General features: G+C 50.9%; 1 protein-coding gene across 2 annotated transcripts; it reads right to left on the bottom strand.

Annotated features, from left to right (window-relative positions):
- Positions 1-1,962: 1,962 nt before the first annotated feature.
- UBALD1 (UBA like domain containing 1) lies at positions 1,963-15,885 on the bottom strand. 2 transcript variants are annotated; one of them, XM_090023825.1, is made up of 3 exons: positions 15,362-15,880; positions 6,457-6,516; positions 1,963-3,321 (listed from the first exon to the last, which is right to left on the bottom strand). In XM_090023825.1, exons 1-3 carry the CDS (start codon positions 15,479-15,481, stop codon positions 2,995-2,997), a joined length of 507 nt encoding a protein of 168 aa, XP_089879951.1. In that variant the 5' UTR covers positions 15,482-15,880; the 3' UTR covers positions 1,963-2,994. The 2 variants fall into 2 exon arrangements, with proteins under 2 accessions (XP_089879951.1, XP_089879952.1); XM_090023826.1 differs by lacking the exon at positions 6,457-6,516 and having other exon boundaries at positions 15,362-15,885.
- Between the last annotated feature and the right edge of the window lie 8,435 nt (positions 15,886-24,320).

The raw sequence follows: 24,320 nt of genomic DNA, 5'->3' as shown, positions 1-24,320 counted from the left end.
AGCTCTTTTGGGTGATTTTAGCCCTCTGATGCTGCCAGCAGTCATGGTACCTGGGGGAACAATCCATAGGCTGCTGACACCATGACCAGTCTTGAGCCTGTGGCTTCTACCTGACCCTGTACCAGTCCCTTTCACCTCAGGGTGCAGGCTGTGAAATACCACATTCCTGCATGTATCCCCATGCACCACACCTTCCACAGAGTATTACTCAGATCATGTATTTGCATATTACCCATAATCCCATGGGGGTTTGTCTTCGGACAACTTTCAGCCTCCTCTGTATGAACAGTGCATGCCCCTAGCAGTTGGAGGGGGCACAGCAGTGGCAGAAGTGTAGCAGTTGCAGGGTGTTACTCCTGCAGACGCCACTGGCACGGTCAGTGGTGGGAGTGGAGCGTGCTGACCAAGGGGTGGCGACCACCCACTGGCAGTGGGGATTGCGGACTACCTGCAGACACCACTAGCAGTGTTGGCAGCAGGGTGGTGAGCAGCAACTGTCTGCAGGTGCCACCGGCAGTGTCAGCAGTGCCTTTTTTCAAGGGGTACACTACCATGCTCAGGGGGTGCACATGCACCCACATGCACCCCCTATGCATCGCCCCTGCTCCTCTGGATACCAGACAGGCCCATCTCTGCTCCCCAGCTCCTCCTTTCCTCAGCCTTGGGAACCAGAAAGCTCAAGGTGCCTGTTTGACTAAGCCACTTTGTAAATTGGTCTGACCTCTGCTAGTTCCCCATTGGAAGGATGCAAAGTGCTTTTAAGCTGCTCAGCTCAGCAGTGCTTTATTATAGAAGGTTCTCATCCTCCAGTGCAACTTTGCAGAGAAGGTGCTGCCTTCACCCTGGCAAGTGTCTCTGCTAGAGTGAAAAGCAGGGTTGCCTTGTCAGGCACCTGACCTGCCTCTATCTTGGTACTTGTCAACCTTTTCAGACTTGAGGCAGCCCTGGGAAAATGGCAGCTCCTACTTTTCACAAATTTTTTGACTATAGACAAATAATCCAGCAATTCTTCTGTCGCAAAGAACTCAGAAAAACCATAAGTAGTCAGAATCATTTTAACACTATGGATTCCTATTTGAAATTTCTGGGTTTATCTTGTGAATTATGTTTACACACCTAACAGTGATAAATTCAGCAAGCTGTGGAAACCCTAAAAGGATCAAGGCACCCTGGCTGAGAACCATTATTCTATCTAGTAGACTGGGCTGGGCTAGTGTTAGAGCCCCCATGCTGCCTCACTGTAGTTTTCTCTGTCAGAAACTCACAGCTAGAATTTCAGAAACAGACCAGCTCAAGACTGGAGCCAGCAGCAAGTCCCTTGGGAAAGCCAGCCTTCAGCTGAAGGGCTTTGTTCCTTTGATTCTTCTTTGGTGCAGTTGCTCATACGGGGTCTCTCTCTTCACAGAAGCATTTCTTAGTCTACAAATGCCATCAAGTGGCCACTTCTGGGGAAATAAAACCCCAGTATAACCACAGAGCAACACTATACAGGCAGCAAAGAGGTAAGTGTGCCTCAGGCTAAACTGCAGAGCTGCTTTACGGAAACAGACTAAGTCTCTTGCCCTGGCCCCAGCCCCACTGGATTTCCATCTTGGAGTGGGGACATTCTTTTGCTGTACCACTGTAAGGAATACAGCACACCCAACTTCCTGTGGGACCGTGATGCTTTGTGCCCCCCTCTCACTCAGACAATGGACTCAGGCTGGGGTGCACACTGACCCTGGGGTTACACTGGAATGGGTAAGGAAAATATCCTGCTGCTGCACTGTTAGGCAGGGTCTCTTCTCTCCCAGAGTTCTGGCTTTGTGTCAGCTTGGCTTAGTCTGGAAGGCGAGAGGTGTTGCCCAATCCACTGGCAGCAGCTCACAGCAGCCTTGGGGACAGAGCCACCTAGGATCCCTGGTCCCAGAAACAGCTTTCTGCCTCCCCCAACTACTGTGAACAAAAGCAAAGACACTAGGGTCAAAGCAGAAGAATGTGTATTGCAGGTGGCTGCTGCGAAGCACCCAGGCCCCGCACTGCCAGTGTGCCTGGCAGGACTCTCATCCACAAGGAGAAAAGAACAGAGGGTTTAAAAACAATTCCAGCCTCTGTGGGGCTTACACCACATCATGCAAATGGCCCTTCTGCCCAGCCCCTGCCCCAGGGGGCCTGAGGAAACGTGGCATCAGCCAGACCAGGCCAGCTTACTGCCTGCCTACATCCAAACAGCCCCATTTACACATGCCTGGAGGAATCTGAGCCCAGGGGCTCAGGGAAGGGATGCACCCTTTTTGTAGAAAGCAGAGAGTTGTATTAATTAAAAAAAAAAGATGCTAAATATCTTCAAAGGAGCCTGCATTCCCTTTCCCACTCATTCTGCGCTCAGTTTGTGTCAGGGAGGGTGAGGGTTCAAGCCCTACAGCTGAAGAAAAATGGGACTTTTTCTTTTGATTTAAACAAAAAAACAAAACAAACAAACAAAAAAATCACTGGGCATCTTCTTTTCTCTCCCTGCCCTACTCAGCAGGGTGGGTAGGGCCCTGAGGGGAGCAGGAAGGAGGGGAGATGCACATGACTCTCAATCCCATTCTGCTTGGCAGTGGGACCCTAGTCAGTTCTAGGAAGGGGTGGCTGGATCAGCAAAAAGGGACCCCTTCTTCAGTAATTGTCACTTGCATGCAAAACTCCAGCATCCCAAACATGCGGGGAAGGACATCCCCATGTTGAGAGACTCCTGTAAAATCAAGTTCCTGGACGCAGAGGCCACTGACAGCTCCCACATGTGCTGCAGATTCCGTGTGTCCCTGGGGAGCTCCATTCAGTTCTAGGACAAGTAAAACCTACTTCAAACCAAACCCATGCAAGGTGGCTATTTGCTTGTGTCTGTTTGTCTACAGTTGCCAGTCTCCAAGGCAGCCAAATTCCACTGCTCCTTGGGAAGGGACAAAAAAAAAATGAACACAGGGATCATGGGGGGCCTTCCCCTCACTGTGCTCTTACTTCTCCACAGCCTCATCTCTCAGCCTCCATGGTCACATTGGCCTTCTGTTCTGAAGTGGCCTGTTGGGAGACTGCGGCAGGCCAGCCTGAAGGCTGCGAGGGCAGGGCTGGAGTCCACATGGTCTGCTGAGACTGCTGGCCGGGAGGTGAGGCTGCAGGCCAGGCAGAGTTGAAGCCTCCATGCTGGGGGAGTGGCGGGGGTGGGGGTGGAGGAGAAGTCGCCATTGATGCCACAGGGCTGCTGCTGTTGAAGCTTTCAGAGGCCTTAAGGCGGGAGAACATGGTGAGGGCATCTGGGAAGTTCGGGGGAGTGGCTGGCGTGTTGGCAGGAGTACACATCTGTAGGGAAACACAGAGGCAGATGGTAGTCAGGGGCACAGCCTCTCCCACCCCAGGCTAGAGAGCGGCAAGCCGCCAGCTCCAGGCAGAGTATGTCCACAGTGTATTCCATCTCTTTCCCTCAGTCTCTTGTGCTAGGAAGGGAGGAACACCAACAGCTGAGCCATTACAACAGAACCCTGAAGAACCACAGTTTCTTTTGGGTGGCCTCCTACCACAACTGTAGCCAGGCTAAGGTGGGCAGGGCTGGGGGGAGCAGGTACAAGCCAGGGAGCAGGAAGGCAGGAGGGATGCTGACAAAGCTCCTCAGTTTTGCTTTGCAGCCCCTAAGCTGTTTCAGTCCTGGCCTCTCCCGCACAAGCACAAGCACAAGCACAAGCACAAGCACAAGCACAAGCACAAGCACAAGCACAAGCACAAGCACAAGCACAAGCACAAGCAGCTTTGCAGATGCCCCTTAGTCCTCCTGTGCCTCTACTGCTGCTGCAGAAGGAACCCTCTACACTACTCCCTCTCCATTTCCCAAGGCCCTCCTCAACTGAGAGCCACTTGCTGAACCACTACTGCACCTTGTGCAGTATAGCACCCACTTCTACTGCACTGGGGAGCTGAGGATAGTAACCAACTACACCTCCTATTCAGTGGCATAAGAAGCTGAGTTGGCACCTGGGACAAGTCATGTAGGAGAGCCAGAGGGACACTTAGTTTCAGAAGCTGGGGGAGCAGTTCTGAGAGGGGCTGGGGAAAGTCCACGACATGGAAGCACTGCCATACAGGGACTCCCAAAACAGTCCCGACAGAGCTGCTCCCACAGGCTCTGCTTTAGGAGCAGCTGGCGTGAGCAATGACAGCTGGGGACTGCTTTGGAGTTCATAGCCTAGCAGCACTGTTGCTCCATGGTTTCTGCAGGGGTGAGAGGCAATTCTGGCACCCCTCCTAATTTGGTGCCCAGGGTATGTTCCACACTTGCCCACCCAATTATGCTATTGCTCCTACTGGACCCCCACCCTGCTCCCTGTGGTGCAGCACTGCCTAGTGGCAGCAGGGCCTATGCTAACTGAACACCTCAATACTGTGACTACAAAACCCACCATTCTGACCCTTATCAGAGGGTGGCAGGTGAGGTGTGCCAGGTGGCTGGAGTTCTGTTACATCCTGGAACAGGGCTGCTTCCAGCACAGTGATTATTTAAGGCTCCTGAGGACTAATCCTCCTCCAAGCACTCAAAGGTCCCCAACAGGAGCTGCAAATGGTGCCCCTGGGAGCCAGCCTTGCTTTGCCACCTCCCCAGCATCAGAGCCTTCAGACGTGAGATAGTGATCACAAGGAACATGAGTGTGGAATACCATGTTCACAGGAGGGGAAAGGGGAACTCAAAGTCAGTGCTGGAAAAACTACTAGTGCTCTGATACAGCCCTGTGCACCACAACACAGACACCATAGTCCCTGGCATATGCTCAGCTACTACTGCCCATCACCCTTGCTTGGTAGCTCCCCAGGGAAGAAATGTGATCTAGGATGGCTTGGGCTCCAAAAGCCAGGGCTCCCCTTGCACCAATTTTGAAGGCCTGACCCAGGGCAGTAACCTTGAGTCAGTCAGGCAGACTGCATACAGCCTGCCCTGTGCTGCACTGGAGGTCCGATTCTTCAAGGGTTCAAAAGCATTCAGTACTGCAAAGCTCTGTATCCAGCTGGAGTGGAGAGCAACAAGCCTATCCCCACACCCTCAGCTGCCAGAATACATCAGGCCTTGCTGGGTGCTTTACTCCAAACACTCACTGCATGCTGCAGATCCCTGCTTGTCCCAGAGAACTGCAGTCAAATGAGGCCACAGCAAGCAGCAAATCCCTGAGACATCTGACCTAGCAGATTACACGCCACACTAGCAGGAGAGTTTAAGGGGCAAGGTATGGGCAGCCCAGGGACTGTTGTGGGGCTCAGACATAATGGGGGAAGGGCTGTTGCCTTGGGGAAGGGAAGGGAATGGGCATTTACAGGAGGAGCCAACCAGGCCACATGGCTACAAGGAGATGGATCTTGACTCTGGAGTAGAAGACAGGCTGGGCTCAGTGCCCTGGCTCTGGCTGCATACAGATGCTGAGCAGAACTCAGTCCAAGCTCCCTGGCCTCAGAGCAGGACTGAGGCCACTGGTATATAGCAGAGTTCTATGAACTGCATGAGGGCAAGCTGGGTCTGGCACTGCTGTGGCCAGTGCAAAGAGCAGAGCTGCCTGGTATCCTTACACCTCACCCCTGGATGACAAAGAAGGTTCTCAAGGCCAAGTGCCCTGGAGGCCTGTCACAATGGATCCAGCAGCACCTTCCATCAGTGTAGGCTGCCTGCCATCACCAGTGTGAGCTCCTACATACCTACCACACAGCAGCTCTGTGGAGCTACCGCCTTAGCATGTGTGGAATGGGCTGTGCTGGGGGCCCTCAGAGAGTTTGAGTTTCCCCAGGCAGCTGTGCGAGAGACTCGTGTGGCATCGATGGGAGCAGATCCAGGGTCCTGGGAAAGAGGTTACTACTACACTGCTGTTCTGTTCAGAAGCTGCAGCAAATCAGTTGATTGAATGTGCAGGAATGTGGCACCAGTGGATTGTGTCCATCCCCAGCCACCTCCCTGCACACAGGCTCTCTGAAGAACTTCCTGCTGGGAAGGCCACAAGGCTGTGGACTGTCCCCACCCCTCTGCCTGCCCAGTCCTGCTTTCCCAATGCCTGTTCCCACCATGCCCCTCCCTTGTGTCACACAGTCTCTGCTTCACATTAGCAAGCTTCAAATTACAGCTTCTTCTTCCTGGTTTTTCCCTAGATGAGCCCCCGCCCAGCCCTTGCTGCTGTATGGGGCAAACTGCAAGCCACACCAGCAATGCTAGCTCATGCTGGATAACGTGACTGCATACACAGCCTGGGACGCAGGGATCTCCCCACAGGACACTCTCAGGATACAGCCCAGCCTCTGCTATTCTCCACAGGAAGCTTGCTTGGCAGGACATGCACCCCAGCCCCTCTCCACACGTGGCTTTACTGTGAGCGTCTGTCCTCTGCACACTGGCAGTAGCAGCTCAGGTGTGCACAGCAGCCACTGCTCTTCCCCTGATTCAGCAAGGCAAAGGGCTGGGGAAGCACTTACCATCTGATGGTGATGGCTGTAAGGGATGTTTGTTTCTTGGAAAAATGCACTGAGCGCGGTCTGCAAAGAGGAAGGAAGAGATTTATCATTGGGGCTGGGAAGGAGGCATTTGCTTTGCTCAGCCCTCCACAGCCCACACACTGGGCCTCACACACCAAGACAGGCTACAGGACCGGGGCCTTAGGACACTGCTCTGCTCTTGGATCAGCACAGCTGGTTCTTGCCTACCAACACCCTGCTCACTGGAGCATGGGATTCCAGAAAGATCATGAAGAAAAGCTAACCAGCGTGTCAAAACCCAAGATTCTCCATCAGCTTCAGCCCCCTGTGTGTAATAAGAGCCCCAATACAAAGGACACCTCCAAGTACTGGCCTCCACACCCTGCCAACACCAAGCACTGCCTCCTTGGGCAGTACAAACTGCCTCACCATAGCTGTCTCACTCCTACTTCTCTGTGTGAAGTATGCAGACAGGTAAGGCATGGTGCATAGGCAGTTGCTCCTGAGTTTCTGAAGAGCAAACTGTGTTTGCTGTCTGGTTTCATGTTAGACCAACAGATACCATTATTATGCACACAGGTACTACTACTGCACCCACTGGGAAAAGCAGCCACTTCTCAGGTAGAGGCCAGCAGGTTTGTACCTGCTTACAGAAATTTCATGCAGTTGTTTAGCACAGAAGGTGAAGAATATCAAATCCAACTGGGGTGACAGGGAGCATTTAGAGTAAGGGCTAGAACTGGACAAGAGAATCAGGGTTAGCATGCAAACTCTCATGGAAACTGCTAGAGCAGGGGTTGGCAACCTACAGCCCCACAGATCAAATCAAGGCCACAGAGTAATTCTATACAGCCTACAAAGTTGAGGTTCCTGTAGTGTTTTACTGGCAGGGGGCTTCATCCATGCATCAAGGAGAAGCAGTGGCAGTAGCTAGGTCAGATAAGCCAGCCCATCTCAGACTGAGCTAGGTTATTTTGTCCCACTGATTCTGACACATTACTGACCTCTGTGTTACAGAATCTAGAATTATCAGTTAGCGAAGACTACAGTGTTGCTCATCCCATCATATAACATCCCTAAAGCCATGCTGGACTCTGGCATAGGTCAGACACACAGGGACAAGCCCTTCCCACCAGGTTGGCAAGAGCCCACAGCACACGGAAGAGGTCTCCCATCTAAGCTTCACTGCAGGACCTGAAAGGCTCAGAGTGCATGAAAGGCACAAATGCATGGCTGTGTCTGTGCAGGTGCTAAGGCTGAGCTCATTGCCAGCCCAGCCTTATCCCTCCTCTGACATCTGAAGGAACATTTAAGTAAGTTGGATAAAAATGGGAGTGTGGAAGACTAAGGAGGATAATCATCCAAGTGGATTCAGATGAGAGAGTCTTAGACGGAAGGGTCTGGTCCTTCTCTCCCTCGATGTATATCAGGAGTAACTCCAGCCAAGACAGTATTTTATACTGTTGAAGCAGAAAATAGATTCCAGCCCGCAGTGCTTTACTGTATGTTGTATGTGCATGGACTTCCATCAGAACACTGTTATCACCAAAATACTCTGGAAGTGATCAATTCAGCCACTACTAATAAAACAGCAGTAGTAGCATCCAGCTCTCAGATAAGGAATTTTGGTGCAAAACTTACAGCTCTTCAAAGGGTTCCCTGCCAGGTTTCACTGCAGCCACCACCAACAGGCTGCCATGTCTGGGGCAGGACCCAGGAGCTGTTGACCAGCAACTCAATAAAACAGTTTGAGAGAGACTGTGAAGGGAAGGACACTGCCACAGAACACAGGGTGCCCAGTTTGCAGCATTTAGGGTCTACAATGGCAACTTGTCAGGCTTGCAGCTAATTAGCATATACACCAGGGGCAAGCAAAATCCAGCCCACCCAGGCCCGCTGGGCACCTAAAAAGTTTAGATAATTACTATTTAACTGCCTGGCAGAAGTGTTATATCTACATTATGTAAAACATATGTCAATAAAAAAAAAAGTTTGGTTGTCAGTAAAAACCTCTTTTTTGGGTTGGCAACCCCGGGAAGGAAAATAGGTATGGGGACAAAAACCTCTTTGGTGCCCTCTAGAGGTGAAGGGGAAGAAGTCAGGGAGCATTCCTACTTACTGGGTGTGTCTACACATGTATAATTACTGTCTACACGGACACACCCATATTGTGCAGTAACTACATGACTTATACCAACTTGGGCATAAGTTTGCTACCTGCATGACACCCGAGTAGTTACTGAGTAGTAAGGCATGGGTAGATGCTTTACTGTTCAGTAACCCTGTGTGTGCGGATTGACTTGGGACCAACTTTAGTCCCAAGTCAGTCCACAGACAGCTTTACTGCACTGTAATACCTGCATGTGTAGATGCCAGCATAAAAAACACTTACTGCACAGTAAATGCAAGTGTAGTCATGTCCACTGACAGGCTAATCTGAATATACCACTCTCTGACTTTCCCTATGGGCAAATAGGAGAACACTGGGGGCTTTATTTTCAATTGCATTAATATTTACTAATCAGCCCAAACTCAGAAATTTGGACACTTTTCACACATGAAAGAGGAGCAAAGCACACGCCTGGAAGTTAACTGCTGGGGGAACTGGGTCTCCCTAACCACAGCATTATTGGGATGAGCCTAGAGAGTAAGGATGAAGAAAACTGCAGGAGCACAGGATGGTGGCAGTTTACCAAATGAAGAAGACACTTCTGCTTGTAAGTGGGCTGGGTCAGGTTAAGTTGGGCAAGGACATGAGCTTGGATTGTAGCTAGCCAGGCATCTGTTAGCAGCCTGCTCTACTTGTCATGTTGCGTTATGTAGCACAGCTTTTTGATACTAACACAACTCTGGGAGTGGAAGGCAACTGCTAGAGAACAGAGGTTTAAAGGCTTTTAGATGCTTCAGGCCCTAGATGAAGATGAGGCATTAGTCGAGAGCTGGAGCCGGTTGCTGGCTGTTTGTGTGGAATGCTGCAATCTGATCAAGTTGAAACGTCAAGATATAGTCTAAGCATCAGTGGACTATTGATTTTGATGAAAACCAGATGGGGTGATGGATGCACACATTGCTCCTTGCTCCTGGTTAGCAGACCCATCAGCTCCAAGTGGCTCTGCAACTACCTACAGATCAAAGAAGCAAGCAATGGAGCCATCATCAACTCCTTCTGGTATCACTATGCACCCTAGCCATCTCGTTTATAATGCTGACGTACTGCTTGAACTACCTCCCCGAGACAGGAAAGAAATACTGTGATAAGGGGAAATCCAAGCCCTCTGGCAATGGGACAACACTGAGATTGCTTGATACCTGCTAAGTAGTTCCATCACCTCTAGCACCATGTCCCATTTTACCTCTGACCTCCATGCCAAGTGAGCTCACAATATGGATACAAATAACTTACCTAGCTGCACTTGCACTGTATCTGGAACTTTACAGTTCACCACCTAGATCATGCCAGTGGCAAGAAACAAATCAGCACCTCCAAACGCTAAGTGGTAATTGGAACTCCAACAGTATGAAGGTCCTTCAGTGTACAAAAGGGGGCTGTGAACTGAACAAGAATTACCTGCACAATGGAAATTTCAATTTGTATCCCACAAGCATAGCCATACCACAGAAACTTTGCCAGCACATCCATTATGACTGCTGGGCTTAGCAGTATCATACTCCTAATTTAGAAGAAATTGTTGATGCTGGTTGGTTTCTCTTTGACACGTTGACTTGCATGTTAATTGGCAAAGAGTAAAACTGCTCTTTTCTTTCTGAAAAGAAATATCTGGCTGAGATGGTGAGGTCCTATACTGATGGCAGTTCTTTGTCTGTCTGGATGCGATGTGACAAGGCAGAAAACCCTTTTGATGTTGGTGAAAATAGACTGATGCTAGCTATGGACTCCTTCACACAAAACGATATCTCCCACTTGCTCATCCTGAGAGAGGCAATGTAGGTTGGAGAAATGGGGTTCACCCCAGGAGAATGAAGTGCCTGCTACAGAGGAGGGGGAAATGGAAATCACACAGGTACCTTAAAATGTGATAGAGGTGGGGGCACCACAAAGTCATGGGCGTGGGGGAAGAAAGGGAAAAATGGACCGGGGGGTGGGGAGGCAGAGAGAGGAAGAACATGGCCCATAGAGGCCCTGACATTATGGAATGAAGGAGAGACTGAGGGTGTTGCAGGGGATCCTGAAATGAGGGTGGTACCCAGGGAACATGAGGGATGGCAACAGGCAGCACACCCCTGCTAAGTGCAGTGAGCTCAGCTTGCACAAGCAGCACAGTGTGTGACCCCCCCAGTCATAACTAGTTAAAATAGGACCTTGGAATTATTTGCTCTAGGCCCCAAAAGTCAATAATGGCACTTGGGCAGTAGTTACCCATAGGTCCATAACTGTCATCCCCACAAGGTGCTTACTGGCTATATTTGCAAGCAATAGATCAGAGGATGAAACAGCGGGTATAAAGGGCAACAAGCTTCTGCATGCAGGCAGCAATACAGAATTCAATAACCGATGTCAGGACTGAGCTGGGAACCTAAAGTTCTCACATATGCACACATCCAATTATCCTCTCACTCTGCTCCTACTGCAGTGTCATCCTCCTGAATTCAATGGAGACTCCAGTTCAGACAAACACAAGAGAAACAGGACTCAAGCCCTGGACATGCTTGCAAATTTTCCCTTGTATTTCACAATCGGTCTCATGGACTCTCTCTAAACGTCTCTCTGAAACCTTTCTTAGTTCCCTGCTGTTGGCTGGGTGGAGCTATGGCCCTTTCTTGAACTCTCAAAATTAACACCACCTGGTGCACACTGGAACTTGGGGACATGGTAACACTTAGACCAGTTTCTCAGCCACATCCTTCCAGAAGAAGAGTGTGTGGCACACCCAATCTAGTTTGGGCACATAGCTTATCCCCAAAACTGTAGCAACAAAGACAACATCCCTGCAGCAAACTTCAAACACATGGGGAGAAAAAAAATGTTCCAGTTCCCTATCAAATGGGAGGGAACAGAGTACTAGTGATATTGCTGGAGATTCACTTCAAAGCACACAATTCCCAGAGCCTGCCAGATCCCATGACTGAGAAACAGCATCAATGGTTCCGTTGTCAGGCTTGCCTGAATGTGTTACAGACTTCAATCATCTAACACTAAAACAATAACATCCTTGGAACTGCTTCCCCTCCCACATCCAACTTGCACCTGCTCTCCTAGGTTACATTCCTCTCGGCCCCAGATATCAGATACCTAGCACCACTTCTGGAACTGCCAAGTCTGACAGGGTTGTCCCCATGGTCTACAGGACACCCCAAGCACCATGAAATACAACTGGATCCAAGCACTGTTCTTACATCACAACAGCATGTTACACTACCAACACACTGTGGAAGGTGTTTTTCCTATCTAATATTCCCAGCTGATATTAGCCTCTAGGCCTTTCACAGTCATGTACTACTGCCAGTTCTGTTGGTGTGAAGGAATTAATCCAAAGGGAGTCTGGAGTATCTTCATGGACATACACCACTATGCCCACAGTCCAGCCCCTAACAATTGTGAAACCATGTCAGCCAGGATACAGCCATTTCCTGGCCATGGGTATATTTTCATTTATGGGTGAGCACAAGTAAGAACTCTTGGACAACAGCCTCTAAACAGGCTAACAAAACCACCAGAACAAATTAGCAACTCTCTGCCGCAGTCATGTGAGAGTGCCCCACTCCATGTAGTGTTTGACAGCCAGTCAGCACCTTTCTGTTGCTAAGCAGACATGTCCCAAGTGCTATGGAAGTGGCTTGGTGTTCATGGGTCTCGTTCTAAGCCCATGGATCTGGAATCTGAACCAAGCTCTGGGAGACTCTGTATACGTAAGGGTTTGTGTAGACAGGGGCTAGCTAGCATAGCTATCCCAAAGTAACACTTCTCAAGCCACACCCATACAGTAGGAATGGTATAATTACATTGTTATGGTTATAGAGGGAAATACCACCTTCCCCGCAACAAGAATAAAGATGCAGAACCAAAAGCATCCACACCATTCTGCTCTGGTCACTAGACATCCAGTCACTTCAAGTTTCACTACTCTCAGGTAATTTAGTTCTCAAATATCAGTTTAAATAGTAGGATGGAAGGGAAAACCATCCTATATACAGGGGGATGGGAGCAGCAAAACAAAGAGGTCTGGGATGGGCTTTCTGTCTACCTGCACTGGAGCTTCTGAAATCTCATGGGTTCAGGGGCTATCAAACAGCATTAATACCCAGCACACCTTGTGATTTTATTTAGAAAGAGATGGGATGCAACAAAACCAGATCACAATTCTGTTATCCTTACTCTATCTGAGGAATACCTTGCTCCAAGAGCAGTGTTTTGGAAACCAACACGAGCATTCAACAGACCAGATGCTCAGTGGGTATAAATCAGCACAGCTCTACTGAATTACACTCACTGAGGATCTGGGCCAGTAAGCGTAAGGGCCGTGGTGACAGAAGCTAGAGTAACAATATCCTCAGAATGCCACAATATAATAAACACTCCAGCTCAGGGAAAGAGGCATGTCCAGCAGCCATTTTACAAAGGGATTTATCTGAGGGTTGTACTAAAAGTGAATGGTAACATGGTAACTGCTCGTAACACTGCCTTTGTTTACAGCTGAACTTCCTCTGAGTCATGTAAGTACCAAACCAACACTGGAGACCCTTGGCCAGGAGACTGCTGTTTACACTTATGCAACTCACCAAATGGTGGCAAATTTCTGCAACATTAACTGTGAAAATAGCACTTTCAGATATGTTCCTGCCTCAAGTGCTTTGCATGTCAAGCTAGGGTCTAACTTTTTCCTCATGCCGATTTTCCCCATGATCGAGTAGGCTTACTCGTGATTTATAATGGTAATCAGGATCAAGACCATGCTACATACGGGAATGTGTAGCATTCAGGTACGTTGATCTCTTGGTACTTGTGTTAATGCAGCAATAACTGCCCCTGCGTACGCTATCCTGTGTGTCCTGAAGACAAAATGACACCCTCAAGTCCTAGTCTGTCCCTTTCTGCGTGTCTAACCCTCTAGGGTTTTGCATCTGATATTCCCCAAATTAAGTACATTGATCTTTTTTAACAGAATCTGCAAATAAGCAAGTCCGTGAATATGGCACACACTTGATCCCAGTGAAGATGGAGGTTCTCATCTGTTTGGATTTGCACTCACCCACACGTGGACAACCTGATATTGTGCAGCTACCTCTGATTTTGCATCTGGAAATCTCCACAGCAGGTGGACTTGTACAGGATGAGTTACGGGACCTACTGGATAATTTGGGGGGTGTTTTGCATTACAGGGAATATTTTTCATAAGCTGCACTGAGGCACATTGACAGACCTGGGCTACACTGTACATACAACAAGGGGCAGATGCATACAATATAAACCTCTTACTCTCTGCACCGATTCATACCTCCTTTTGCATCCCAAACAGGCACACTAATTACAACGGTGCCACCAGTGTCAAAATCATCACCAAAACAAAGAGCTGCTGGGGCTGCATGAAGAAAATTGTATTAAGAGCCCCGTTTACTATTCCCCTAGCTCTCCCTCTTCAGGCACGCACACTCTTTACCTCCAGGGAGCCTTGCAGAAGCAATACATTCAGAAAGTCTGTCTGCATGTTCCCTACCTGAAATCACAATCCTGTGTGTGACATCAGTCACTTCCACAGCAATCAGTAGATGTAACAGAGGATCCTGACTTTGGGTAAAAGGAAAAAAGCAGCTGGAGCTGATGAAGCTTTAACTGACAAAATCTCTTTTCCTGCTGTTCCTTGAGAATCAAACCCTAGGGAGGGCAGGCACATAGGGAGGGACTCAGGGATGTCATTTTGCCTGGAGGGTACAGGGGATAGCACACAGAGGCAATTACTGCTGCACTGACACTATCACAGAGCACAAGTGTGCAAAGAGATGTTGCACCAGAACTGCAAGAATGCACCCCAAAACCCCACACAGGCAGGGGTATCTTCAAGTGGCACGATCCAGTGTTTACACTAAGCTGGGTTTCTGCTTCCCTTTGAAAGTAAATGTGTTCCCAATTGGGTGGCCTTTACCGATCAGCTACCCCCAGCGTGGGAACCTTACTGTCGGGGCGCAGCAAGTGTTCCATTTTAATGGCATGGGGAAAACACGGTCACAGCCACACGCTGCACAGGCACTTCATGCACAGTCCATCTCAGGTATACATGCATGCGCATGCTTTGGCACACATACATGCACACATCACAGAACTGCAGATACACATCCCAGCACAGCATGCTCCAGCAGCGTCTCCAGAGCCAGTAGGAATGGCTTTTCCCTTACACTGAGTACAGAAGAGTAAATTCCATGCCAGCCCACACATCCCTGGGCCTGGGCAGTGGTGGCAGCATCAGATAAGTGCTCCTTGGCATGAGGGGGGTGGGGGAGTGCTAGGTGCCCCTGAATGCACCGCGACACAGGTGCCAGGCAGGACAACCAGCAGCATCGCCAGGACTGGCTCGTCTGAGGGCAGGCCCGTCCGAGGGCAGAGGCACCTCGGCCTGTCTGACCCGGCCCCTCCCGGGTACAGCGCTCCGCAAGGCTCGGCCGCCGCTCGAGACGCGCCCTGGCCTCGGGGCTGGTAGCGACAAGCCCCCAGGGCCCCTCCTCTTCCGCGCTGTCCCGGCGCCAGGGCCTGCCCCGGCCCCCGCACCCCGCCCGCTGGCGGCGGACAAAGAAGGCGGAGGCTGCTGCCCCCCCGCAGCCCAGCGCGGCAGCCATGGCTCCGCGCGCGGCGCGAGCACGGGGCAGCGGGGCCGCCTGCCGGGAGCCCCCAGCCGCCGAGCGCAGCCGCCGCCCGCGGCACGCGCGGGCACCGCGCACACGCCGCGCGGCTCACCTCGAACTGCCAGTGCGCCGCCTGCAGCAGCTGCTTCGCCTGGTCAGCGGCGCAGCCCGCCGTCAGCACGAACTGGTTGATCATGACCTGGTGCTTCAGCTCGTCCATGCTGCCGGACATAGCGCCGCCCCGCGCCGCTCACAGCCCGGCCATCGCGGCCGGCTCCGGCTCATACAAATATTTACTGTAGGACTGGCCCCGGAGCCTCGCCCCTGCCCCCCGGGCGGGGCGGGGCCGAGCGGGGCTGCCGGGAGCTGTAGTGCCGCCGCGGCCCCCCGCCGGGCGCGTCTGGCCGAGGCGCTCCGCGGGGCGAGGGCAAGGCCGCCCGAGACCAGCTCCCCTCTCTGTGGCTAGGGCCCAGGCCGGGCAGGCTGACGGGCCGCTACCCCTGCGCCAGGCGCGGGGCCGGAACTCGCCCCTACAGGGCACGGGTAGACGGCGGGGGAGCGCGAGCTGCCCCCGCCCGGGCCGGAACACATGCCCGGCGGCGCCCGCGCCTCCATTTCCCAGGGGCCCCCGCTTTGTTTGCAGGCTGGTGTTGGGGCTGACGTACATGCATGGTTTATCGGGACAGCCAATCCCCAGGCACGCTGTGTTACTACCTGGCCATATAAGGTAAACAAATCTGGCGCTCCAATGAGCGCGAGGGGGAGGCGCTGCGGGGCGCTGCCAGCGCGGCCGGGGCGGGGCGGGGCTCGCGCTGTTTACAACCGGCGCGTGTAGTTTCCTGTTGGTGAGCTGGGGCTGCCCGAGTTCCGTTCTGTCCGGCCTTGTCGGAGCAGTGGTGCTGTGTCCGGATGCTGCCGCCCCGTAGCACCGCTCTTGTCTGCCCAAGCGCTGCCCCACCAGGCGCTGTTGCGTGGCGTGCAGCTCCCGTACAAATCTCGAGGGCAACATTGACATGTCCCACGCGCTGGAACAGGGAGCACCGCGTCGCGCTGACGCTTGCCTCGAGTCGGATCTCCTTGTTGATAAGAAGCCTCACAAAGCCATCACCTAGGCGTGTGATAGCAGGGGCAGGACCGGGCTGTGCACGACGCATTTTGGCCTTCCCTGTGATTATATTGTCACATGAACATCCACGGGGGCAATCGATACATTGCTTTGGTTAGACTCTGGGTGATGTTTAACCAGGAGGGTGCTAAAGCAGCGCATACATTACTCTGAGCAGCTGTATTATCCATTAAGAGGATGCGGACCTCCATGTACATGGACCTTTATATGTAGGTACACATATAGCAATTGCCCATGTTCTGTTTTCACTCCAGTACAGGAATGCAGGTCCTTTTGTAAACAGATTCTCCTTCAACGATCTGAAGCAGAACACCTCTGAACTTCTGGCCAAACGCTGCTCTGATCTCCATTCCACATATGCTCTTCAAGAGCCCAGATACTCCCTAAATGCTGTGAAGTTTGAGATCCAAGCAGTTCTGTATTTCTGCTGTGTTCTGTGCTGTCCTGAGCAATGGTTGGAACAGTGGGCACAGACTTATTTTTGCTGAGGGGGCCTAAGATGGACATGTGGAAAAGTTCTATGCATTTTAGGTGACAGCCCTTTTCTCAAGGGGGATCAAGACCCTCAGGCCCCCAGGTACTTGGCACCTCTGGTTCATGGATTCATAGACATTAGTGTCAGAAGGGACTTCAGTAGGTCATCAAGTCTGACCTCCTACCCTGGGCAGGAAAGAGTGCCGGGGTCAGAGGACTCCAGCCAGGTGCTTGTCCGGTCTCCTCATAAAGACCCCCAAGGTAGGGGAGAGCACCACATCCCTTGGAAGCCCATCCCAGATTCTGGCAACCCTGACTGTAAAGAAGTTCTTTCTAATGGTTGGAACAGAAAGAATCAAGAAGGAATTAATACTGGATGATCAGGGTTGAACCAACCTGAGACTTCTTCCGACTCCCAGACTTTGTCATGCTTGAGATTTAGATCCAGATTATAACCTTTGCTTCCATCTAAAGCAGACAGGACTAAGACTGTACCAGGCAGGGAGGGAAAAACATCCTAGGGTTGCTGTGCTCTCCCCTAGCACCCCCTACCGTGCCAAGTTTGCATTAACACATCCTCATTCTTGCCCACCATGTCTTGATCTTATAAAAGTTAAAGGGAGGTTGCCTCTCATCCTCCTGGTCATGGTTCCTGCTACCTCAATCCTTGTTTATATAATGGGGTTCCAAACACCCCAGCCTTATGGGCTGTGTGGCTCCAGCCACCCTTGTATCACCCCCCAAGCCTTGCAGATCTACCAGATGTTGTTCAGTCTTAGCCACAGCCCTGGTCACTCTCTGCACCCCCTGGCACTCAGGCTCTCCGCAGCCCTTATCACTCCACACCCCCTGGCTCTGGGGCTTCTCACACTGCCTATGCTCAGGGCACAGGCCCCCACACTGTCATGGTACCCCTATGAGGCTTCCTCCATCCCCTTATAGCCTCACCCACTCCTCAGGTAGAAACTCAGTAAACAACACATAAGCCCCCCAGCTACAACATAAATCTAAACCCTCTGGCTATCACAACACTCTAAGGCTTCTCCATCTCTCACCCATGTCACACTATTCAGGCATTCCAGCTCCTTCCTTCTCCTCACTCAGACAGCACTCCTACCCCTTCAGCTGCCAGTAAGAAAACTACCTACCTAGCCTACCCTCAGCCTGGGAGTTATATAGGAGCCAGGCCCTACCCCTTCTGGTCAGCTGATTTCCCCTGGTTACCCTGGCAACCAGCAGCTGGGCTCCCTACTTATTGATTCATCAGTAGCAGGCACCTCAGTGCCCTGCTACACAGACTATTAAATTCTTACCTGGATGGCCAGTGCTATGGGCCTGGATTTTTTGTTCTGTGTCTGTACAGCACCTAACACAATGGGGATTTGCTCTGTGTCTGGAACTAGCCTGTGCTGCAATACAAGTAATAATGAGTAAGAAGAGATACTATATCAAAAAAGCATAGCTGCAAGCCTGTTCCCAAGTCTCTAGATTAGCTGAACCACGTTTCTATTCCATCTACATAATTGACAAGCTGTGAAACAAGAGCCCATAGCGGGTGAATGTTCTGGAAGGTGCCAGGGACTCCTGATGACATGAAAAACTCCTCTGAGAACCCAGCATTACCATAGCAGAAGACAGCATGCAGCCAGGCAGGCATCACTGGGGTACTTTGCAATACCAGAGAGGGAGATAAGGAAATAATGCTGCGTTGCTAAGTACTAGGAAATGATAGGCAGGCATGGACATTCAGTACAAATGTCTGGGAGATAATACAACAAAGGAAAAATGGCAAGTGGAGCTAAATAGAAGGAATATTTCCAACTCCACCAAGCTCCCTGTGCTTATCAGAAAGTAGCACTCTGGCTCCAGCAGTTGCTGAGCAGTTCTGGCATCTTTACCACACCCTGTTCTGATACTGTGTGTTTAGAGTAGGGATGGACAATGATTTGAGCCCATGGGCCACATAGGGAGTTTTACTGAGCTCTCATGGGCTGGAACAGCACTCCCCCCTCCCCACCCCCACTTCTCTGAGCACCAGCTTACCAAAACTTTTTGTGGCTAGGGAACAGTGTTTGGAAGTGGGATGGGCAGGTGAGGCTGGGATCATGGGGCAGGGGCATGGGGTGGTGACAGCATGGGGATGGGGCCTGAGGCAGAGCTGTGACCTGCTGCCCACACGCCCCTGCAATGGGCGTGGTTCTGTGGGCAGGGGTGTGCAGGGAGCACATTGCATCTCTGCCCTGGCCCCATGTTATCATTGCCCCGAGATCCCAAACTTGGCCCTGGACACAGCTCCCCACCTGACTGCGTGCCTTGCCTGCATAGCTCCTGGCTGATCTCCATGCAGACCCTGGGATCTTGGGGAGGTGACAGGGTGGAACCAGGGAAGAGCCATGATGCCCTGCACTTCCACGCCTACAGAACCAGGGTTCAGCCTCAGCCCCAGCCCTGCACTGTCACAGTCCTGCAATCCCAGGGTCTCCACGGAGACTGGCTGAGAGCCACGCAGGTAGGGTGCACAGTTGGGCAGAGAGCTGTATCCGGGGCTGGGGCTGGGGCCTGGATCTTGGGGCAGTAACAGCATGGGGCCAGGGCTAGGACCAAGGGACCTGCCGCAAACTAGACAAAATCCCTCGTGGGTCACAGGTTGTATTTTGCTCACCCCTGGTTTAGAGTATTATATAAGGACCATCTGAGGGCTTTCTCTCTAACTCAAATCCATGGGCTGATTTGTGGTACAGTATCTAATTCAGGTCACACATTTCACCTGAGTGATTTGCAGTTGTTTCCTTTGCTCTTATACAAATATGCCAGAGTACGGTCCAAAGCTGCCTGTATTGTAAAACAGTGCTACTATTTTGCCATTAGCCCTCCTGTAAGCTACAGTAATGATGCATAGCACTGCAGCACTTACACCTCTAGGTTCATGATGAACAGTGGAGTTACTCTGGATTTACACCACCATCCTGGAGAGCAGAATGAGGTTATGATTGTACCAGAGTGACAGTGCTGCCTGTGGGGTAATTACCATCCAAGCCTATCCTGCGCTTTGTAGAAGAGCAGAGCATTTCAAGGACGTGACGGGTGTGTTTTATAAGGTCAAGACAGCCGCAGGAGAAAAGGCAGCTCAGAGGAGTTTCTAGTCAGCAAGGTGCAAATACTGTTGGAAAAACAAGTCTGAAAGGGTGCTTAATTAAAGAAAATAGACCTTTTAGACCCTTCACAGTTTGTTTTTCTGTAGGGATGGTTTGGGACCCCAGAACAACAGAGCAAGCAGGGAGAACTCCAGGCCTTTTGCAGGAGGCTGGTGTTTATAGAAGCAAAGTTCATGGGCATCCCACTCCTAGGTCATTCTGACTTTGCCTTCAGTCTCTAGAGCTCCCAAGCTCTGTTATTGTATGAGTACTTGGCAAATAATAGCCTTTACTGCCTGACCATGAGTTGCAGTGGGGACGAGAAGGGATCTGGGAGGAAAGGCAAACCAAGTTGTTTCAGTGGCTAATAAACCAATTGGACTTTGGAACAGCTGATCTGTTAAGTCTAGGATTTAAGGGAAAACACATTGCCTTGTTTACATGGCCGTGCTTTTAACTGTCTTGTCCTGAATTTCCAAGGAGGCTTCTGAATGGCATTTCTGAGTTAGCTAGAGAAATGCTTTAACAATGTTACTAAGAAAAGAGCCTGATCTCCATCGGGTAGATTTAATTTTCACTCTGCCAAATGAAAATCCATATACTGCGCAGGTGTCACTTATTTTATGTCAGATGGCTCCTCAGACTTCACTGGAGTCAGTAGTTTCAGTTGCGGAAAGTCAGAATTCCAAACACGCTGGACTAAATTCACAAGTCAAATATGATGTGCTCTGAGAATTGGTGTGAATGGGAAATAGTGTAGTTGGCATTATTTGGTGTCACCTTGTTTACAAAACTACTGTAGGATGGGGGCAAGCAGGACAAGAGGCTGAGCTTCAAGAATCTCTCACCTTTCCTGCTGCGTTCCACTGGCAGAGGCCTACTCTCTGCACATACCTTCTAAGCCAAATTCGATGACAGGGTGTACTTTCCCATTATCTGGCCAGCTTGTACCCAGTGGCATTTGTCATTCATCTCACCTGGGGAACTGGCCCACAGAAAAACAAATCCATCAGTCCAGGGCAGGATGACAGAAGTAGAAACCCTCAAGGGTGACCACTGCCTTCTCTTCTAGTTTGGCTGTCAGGGATGGTAGACTCATAGTTAGCAAGGTGTTGTCAGGAGATGAGGGGAGAAATCACAGTGTGTATTGCAGAGTAAATGTACTTGGCTAGGGGTGCACTCCTGCCCATATGGTGAACAGTCTTCTCTGACCTCTGTGTGACTGCTGATATCTTGAAGCATGAGACCTGATTGCTCTTCTCCTGCCATGCACAGGCGCTGGTGTGTTACTGTCACAGGCACCCTCCCCTCCCAAGATCAGGGTCCTGCCTCCCCAGCAGCACGTGGATATAAAGATCCAGATGAATGGTCTTTGGGGTCATGTATTGCATTGCTGCTGTAGCCCCACATTGTCTCTGTTGTTTCTCACATGTTGCTCGCTGTGGCTCAGGCATATGAATCAAGGCTTAACCATTCATTGCTGATGCCAGCTCTGTGGAGGAAGCACAGCTTCATGTCTCCTCCAAGCCCTAGCCCAAAGCTTTGCAGAGCTATCTCCCAGGAAGGCAGAGCTCTATGATACAGGGCCTGACTCCAAGCCCCTGGCTTCTATAGGTTTTCACCTTTAATCTGAAACAAGACCTGGGAATTTATGAGAGCTCAGCTAAAGGCAACTGCATAATCACCCTATATTGTGTAGTTAAGGGAACAGCTCTGGAGTAGCCCCAAAACAGGAAGTGGCAGACTCTATCTGGCCCTTCCAGGGGTGGGGAAAGGGCTAATGCAGACTAAGGGATGAGGCTGAGGTTGGTCGCTTATTCCCAGTTCTTTATTTCCAGTTGCCAGTTCCTTTTTCAAAGCTAATTTAGACCCAGTAAAAGCTTGCTATTAATGAATTACACATCCTAAAGAGAGAGCATTTCTTACCTATGTATATGAACTAATTAATATGTAAAATAATATCCTGCATCAAGTACAGTGCCCTAAATGCAGGTCAGATTAGGATAGGATTATGGGGCAAAATACTTCTTGGGCTACCCCAAACTTCCTGTCGATGCCACTGGGGGACTGTCCCAAAGAACCTTGACCTGCATGGACCAAATCATGGTTTGGCCATGCTAGGTTGCCAGCTGACAGCCCCCATGCCCACTGTACTAAATATAATGGCTCGAATAAGGAACTGGTTTTTGGACTGGGATTATCACTAGAAGTTCTGTTTGGGTTACCCCACGGAATACCTCTGTGACACCAGGGGACTCTCCCAGACACGTTGGACCAGAGTCTTGCCCTGTCCAGAGCGCAGTTTGTTTATGCCGTGCTGCTAACTGGCAGCCCCCCATGCCTAGTTTACTAAATAGAATGGTTTGTGTAACAGGGTCCCAACTGAAACCCTGTTACTGGAGAGATTCTGGCAGCTGGAGGTGATTACGCTGATGGGGTGAGAGACACCCCGTGCTTGCCGAGAACCAGTGGCACCTGGCACTGGGGTATATGAAGGGGGAAGAGGCCTGAGGGAGATGCCTTTGGGCACCACGGGAGAAGAGGGTGCTGTTACAGACCCTTGCTGAGGAGGATCAGAAGAGAGGATCCGAGGTGACAGGGCCAATGCAGACCCAATAAGAACTGAGCCCCGGGACTGGTAACTCCGCCGTGCTATTTACTTGAAGCTCCTGGCAGCAGCAGTGAGTCAGAGGAGAGGGAGTCTCAGCACAGGGAAAGCCGTGGCTCTGCGCTGGGACGTGGCAAAGTAATTCGGGAACCAGTGGGGTGGAGGCCACCTGCCCAGCCCCTGAAGAGACAGGGACCCAGCACCCCAACCTGAAACCAAAAAGGGGAGTGGGGCAAAGAGACAGAAATGTCCAGATCCCCCATGCCAGCATCGGGCCTGGCAGGGGAAGCGGGCATCACTCTAATAAGCTGCTAACGATATAATTAGCAGTGAGAAATTGAGATGTGGTGCTGTACGTACCCACTGGGCTAAGCTGGCGGAGATCCTCCTCTTCGGAGTGCAGGGGACCACAGGGACGACTCTGACGGTCTGATCCCTCTCCAAGTTTACCTGTAAAAGAAAGAGCAATAAAGCACCTATTCATTGAAGTCCGATCCAGCGTGATCCTTCTGCCAGGCTGACAACTGACAGCACCCCAGCTGCTCTGCTAAGTATATGGACCTGAATAAGGAACTGGACTGTGGGCCACCCCACGCCATACCTCTGTGGACCCAGAGGAATCTCCTGGACACCCCTAACCAGGGTCATGCCTGGCCCAGAGTGTGTTTTCTTTGTGCCATGCTGCTAACTGGCAGCCCCCCATGCCCACTGCACTAAGTATACTGGCTCATATAAGGAATTTCTTTTGGACTGCAGGTGGTAGAGTCCCTGGATGGCAGCCATGGGTGAGACTCCCTTCTCCAGTGACTTGGCTAGGAGGGAGCTCCCCAGGTTAGTTTGCCACTGACTGTGACTGTGATCCATTTTGAGCTAAAGGTTAATAGTTAAGATTTTAATTTATGCAGGCCCATATACTTAGTACAGTGTCTGGGGAGACTATCAGTTGGCAGCCTGGCACAGTCAAACCTTTTCCTGGGCTGGGCAGGACTCTGGTCAGAGATAACAAAGAGAGACCCCTAGTGCAACAGAGGCATGGTGTGGGGTGGCCCAAGAAGGAATTCAGGCCATAATCCCATCCTAAAACCAGTTTCTTATTTGAGCCATTACATTTAGAACAGTGGCTGGGGAGCTGTCAGTTGGCAACCTGGCACAGCCAAACCGTGTTTTGAGCCAGGCAAAACTCTGGTCAGAGATGTCCAAGAGAGTCCTCCATTGGCAAAGAGGCATGGTGTGGGGTGGCCCAAGAAGGATTTCTATCTATAATCCCAGGCCAAAATGTAGTTCCTTATTTGGGTCCGTATACTTAGTACAGTAGGAATGGGGGGCTGTAAATTGGCAGCCTGGCATGGCCAAACTGCGTTTTCAGCCAGAGAAGTTTCTGGTCAGATATCTCCAGGAGAGTCCCCCAGTTCCACATAGGCATGGTATAGGGTGGCCTAAGACGGATTTCTAGCTATAATCCTGGCCCAAAATCCAGTTCCTTATTCAGGTCCATATACTTAGCACCATGGTTGGCCTGCTGTTAGTTGGCACCCCGGCACGGCCAAACCACGTTTTGGACTGGGCGAGTCTCTGGTTATAGGTGTCCAGGAAAGACCCTGGTGGCACAGAGGCATGGCATGGGGTGTCCCAAGAAGGATTTTGAGCTATAATCCTAGCCCAAAATCCAGTTCTTTATTCAGTTCCATATACTTAGTACAATGGCAGCAGTGCTGTCATTTGGCAGCCG

This window comes from Crocodylus siamensis, chromosome 12 (genome assembly GCF_052110815.1).
Source record: "Crocodylus siamensis isolate JL-2025a chromosome 12, ASM5211081v1, whole genome shotgun sequence".
NCBI lineage: Eukaryota > Metazoa > Chordata > Crocodylia > Crocodylidae > Crocodylus > Crocodylus siamensis.
The sequence above is the reverse complement of the archived record's forward strand: the minus strand, read 5'-3'. Positions and strand labels throughout refer to the sequence as shown.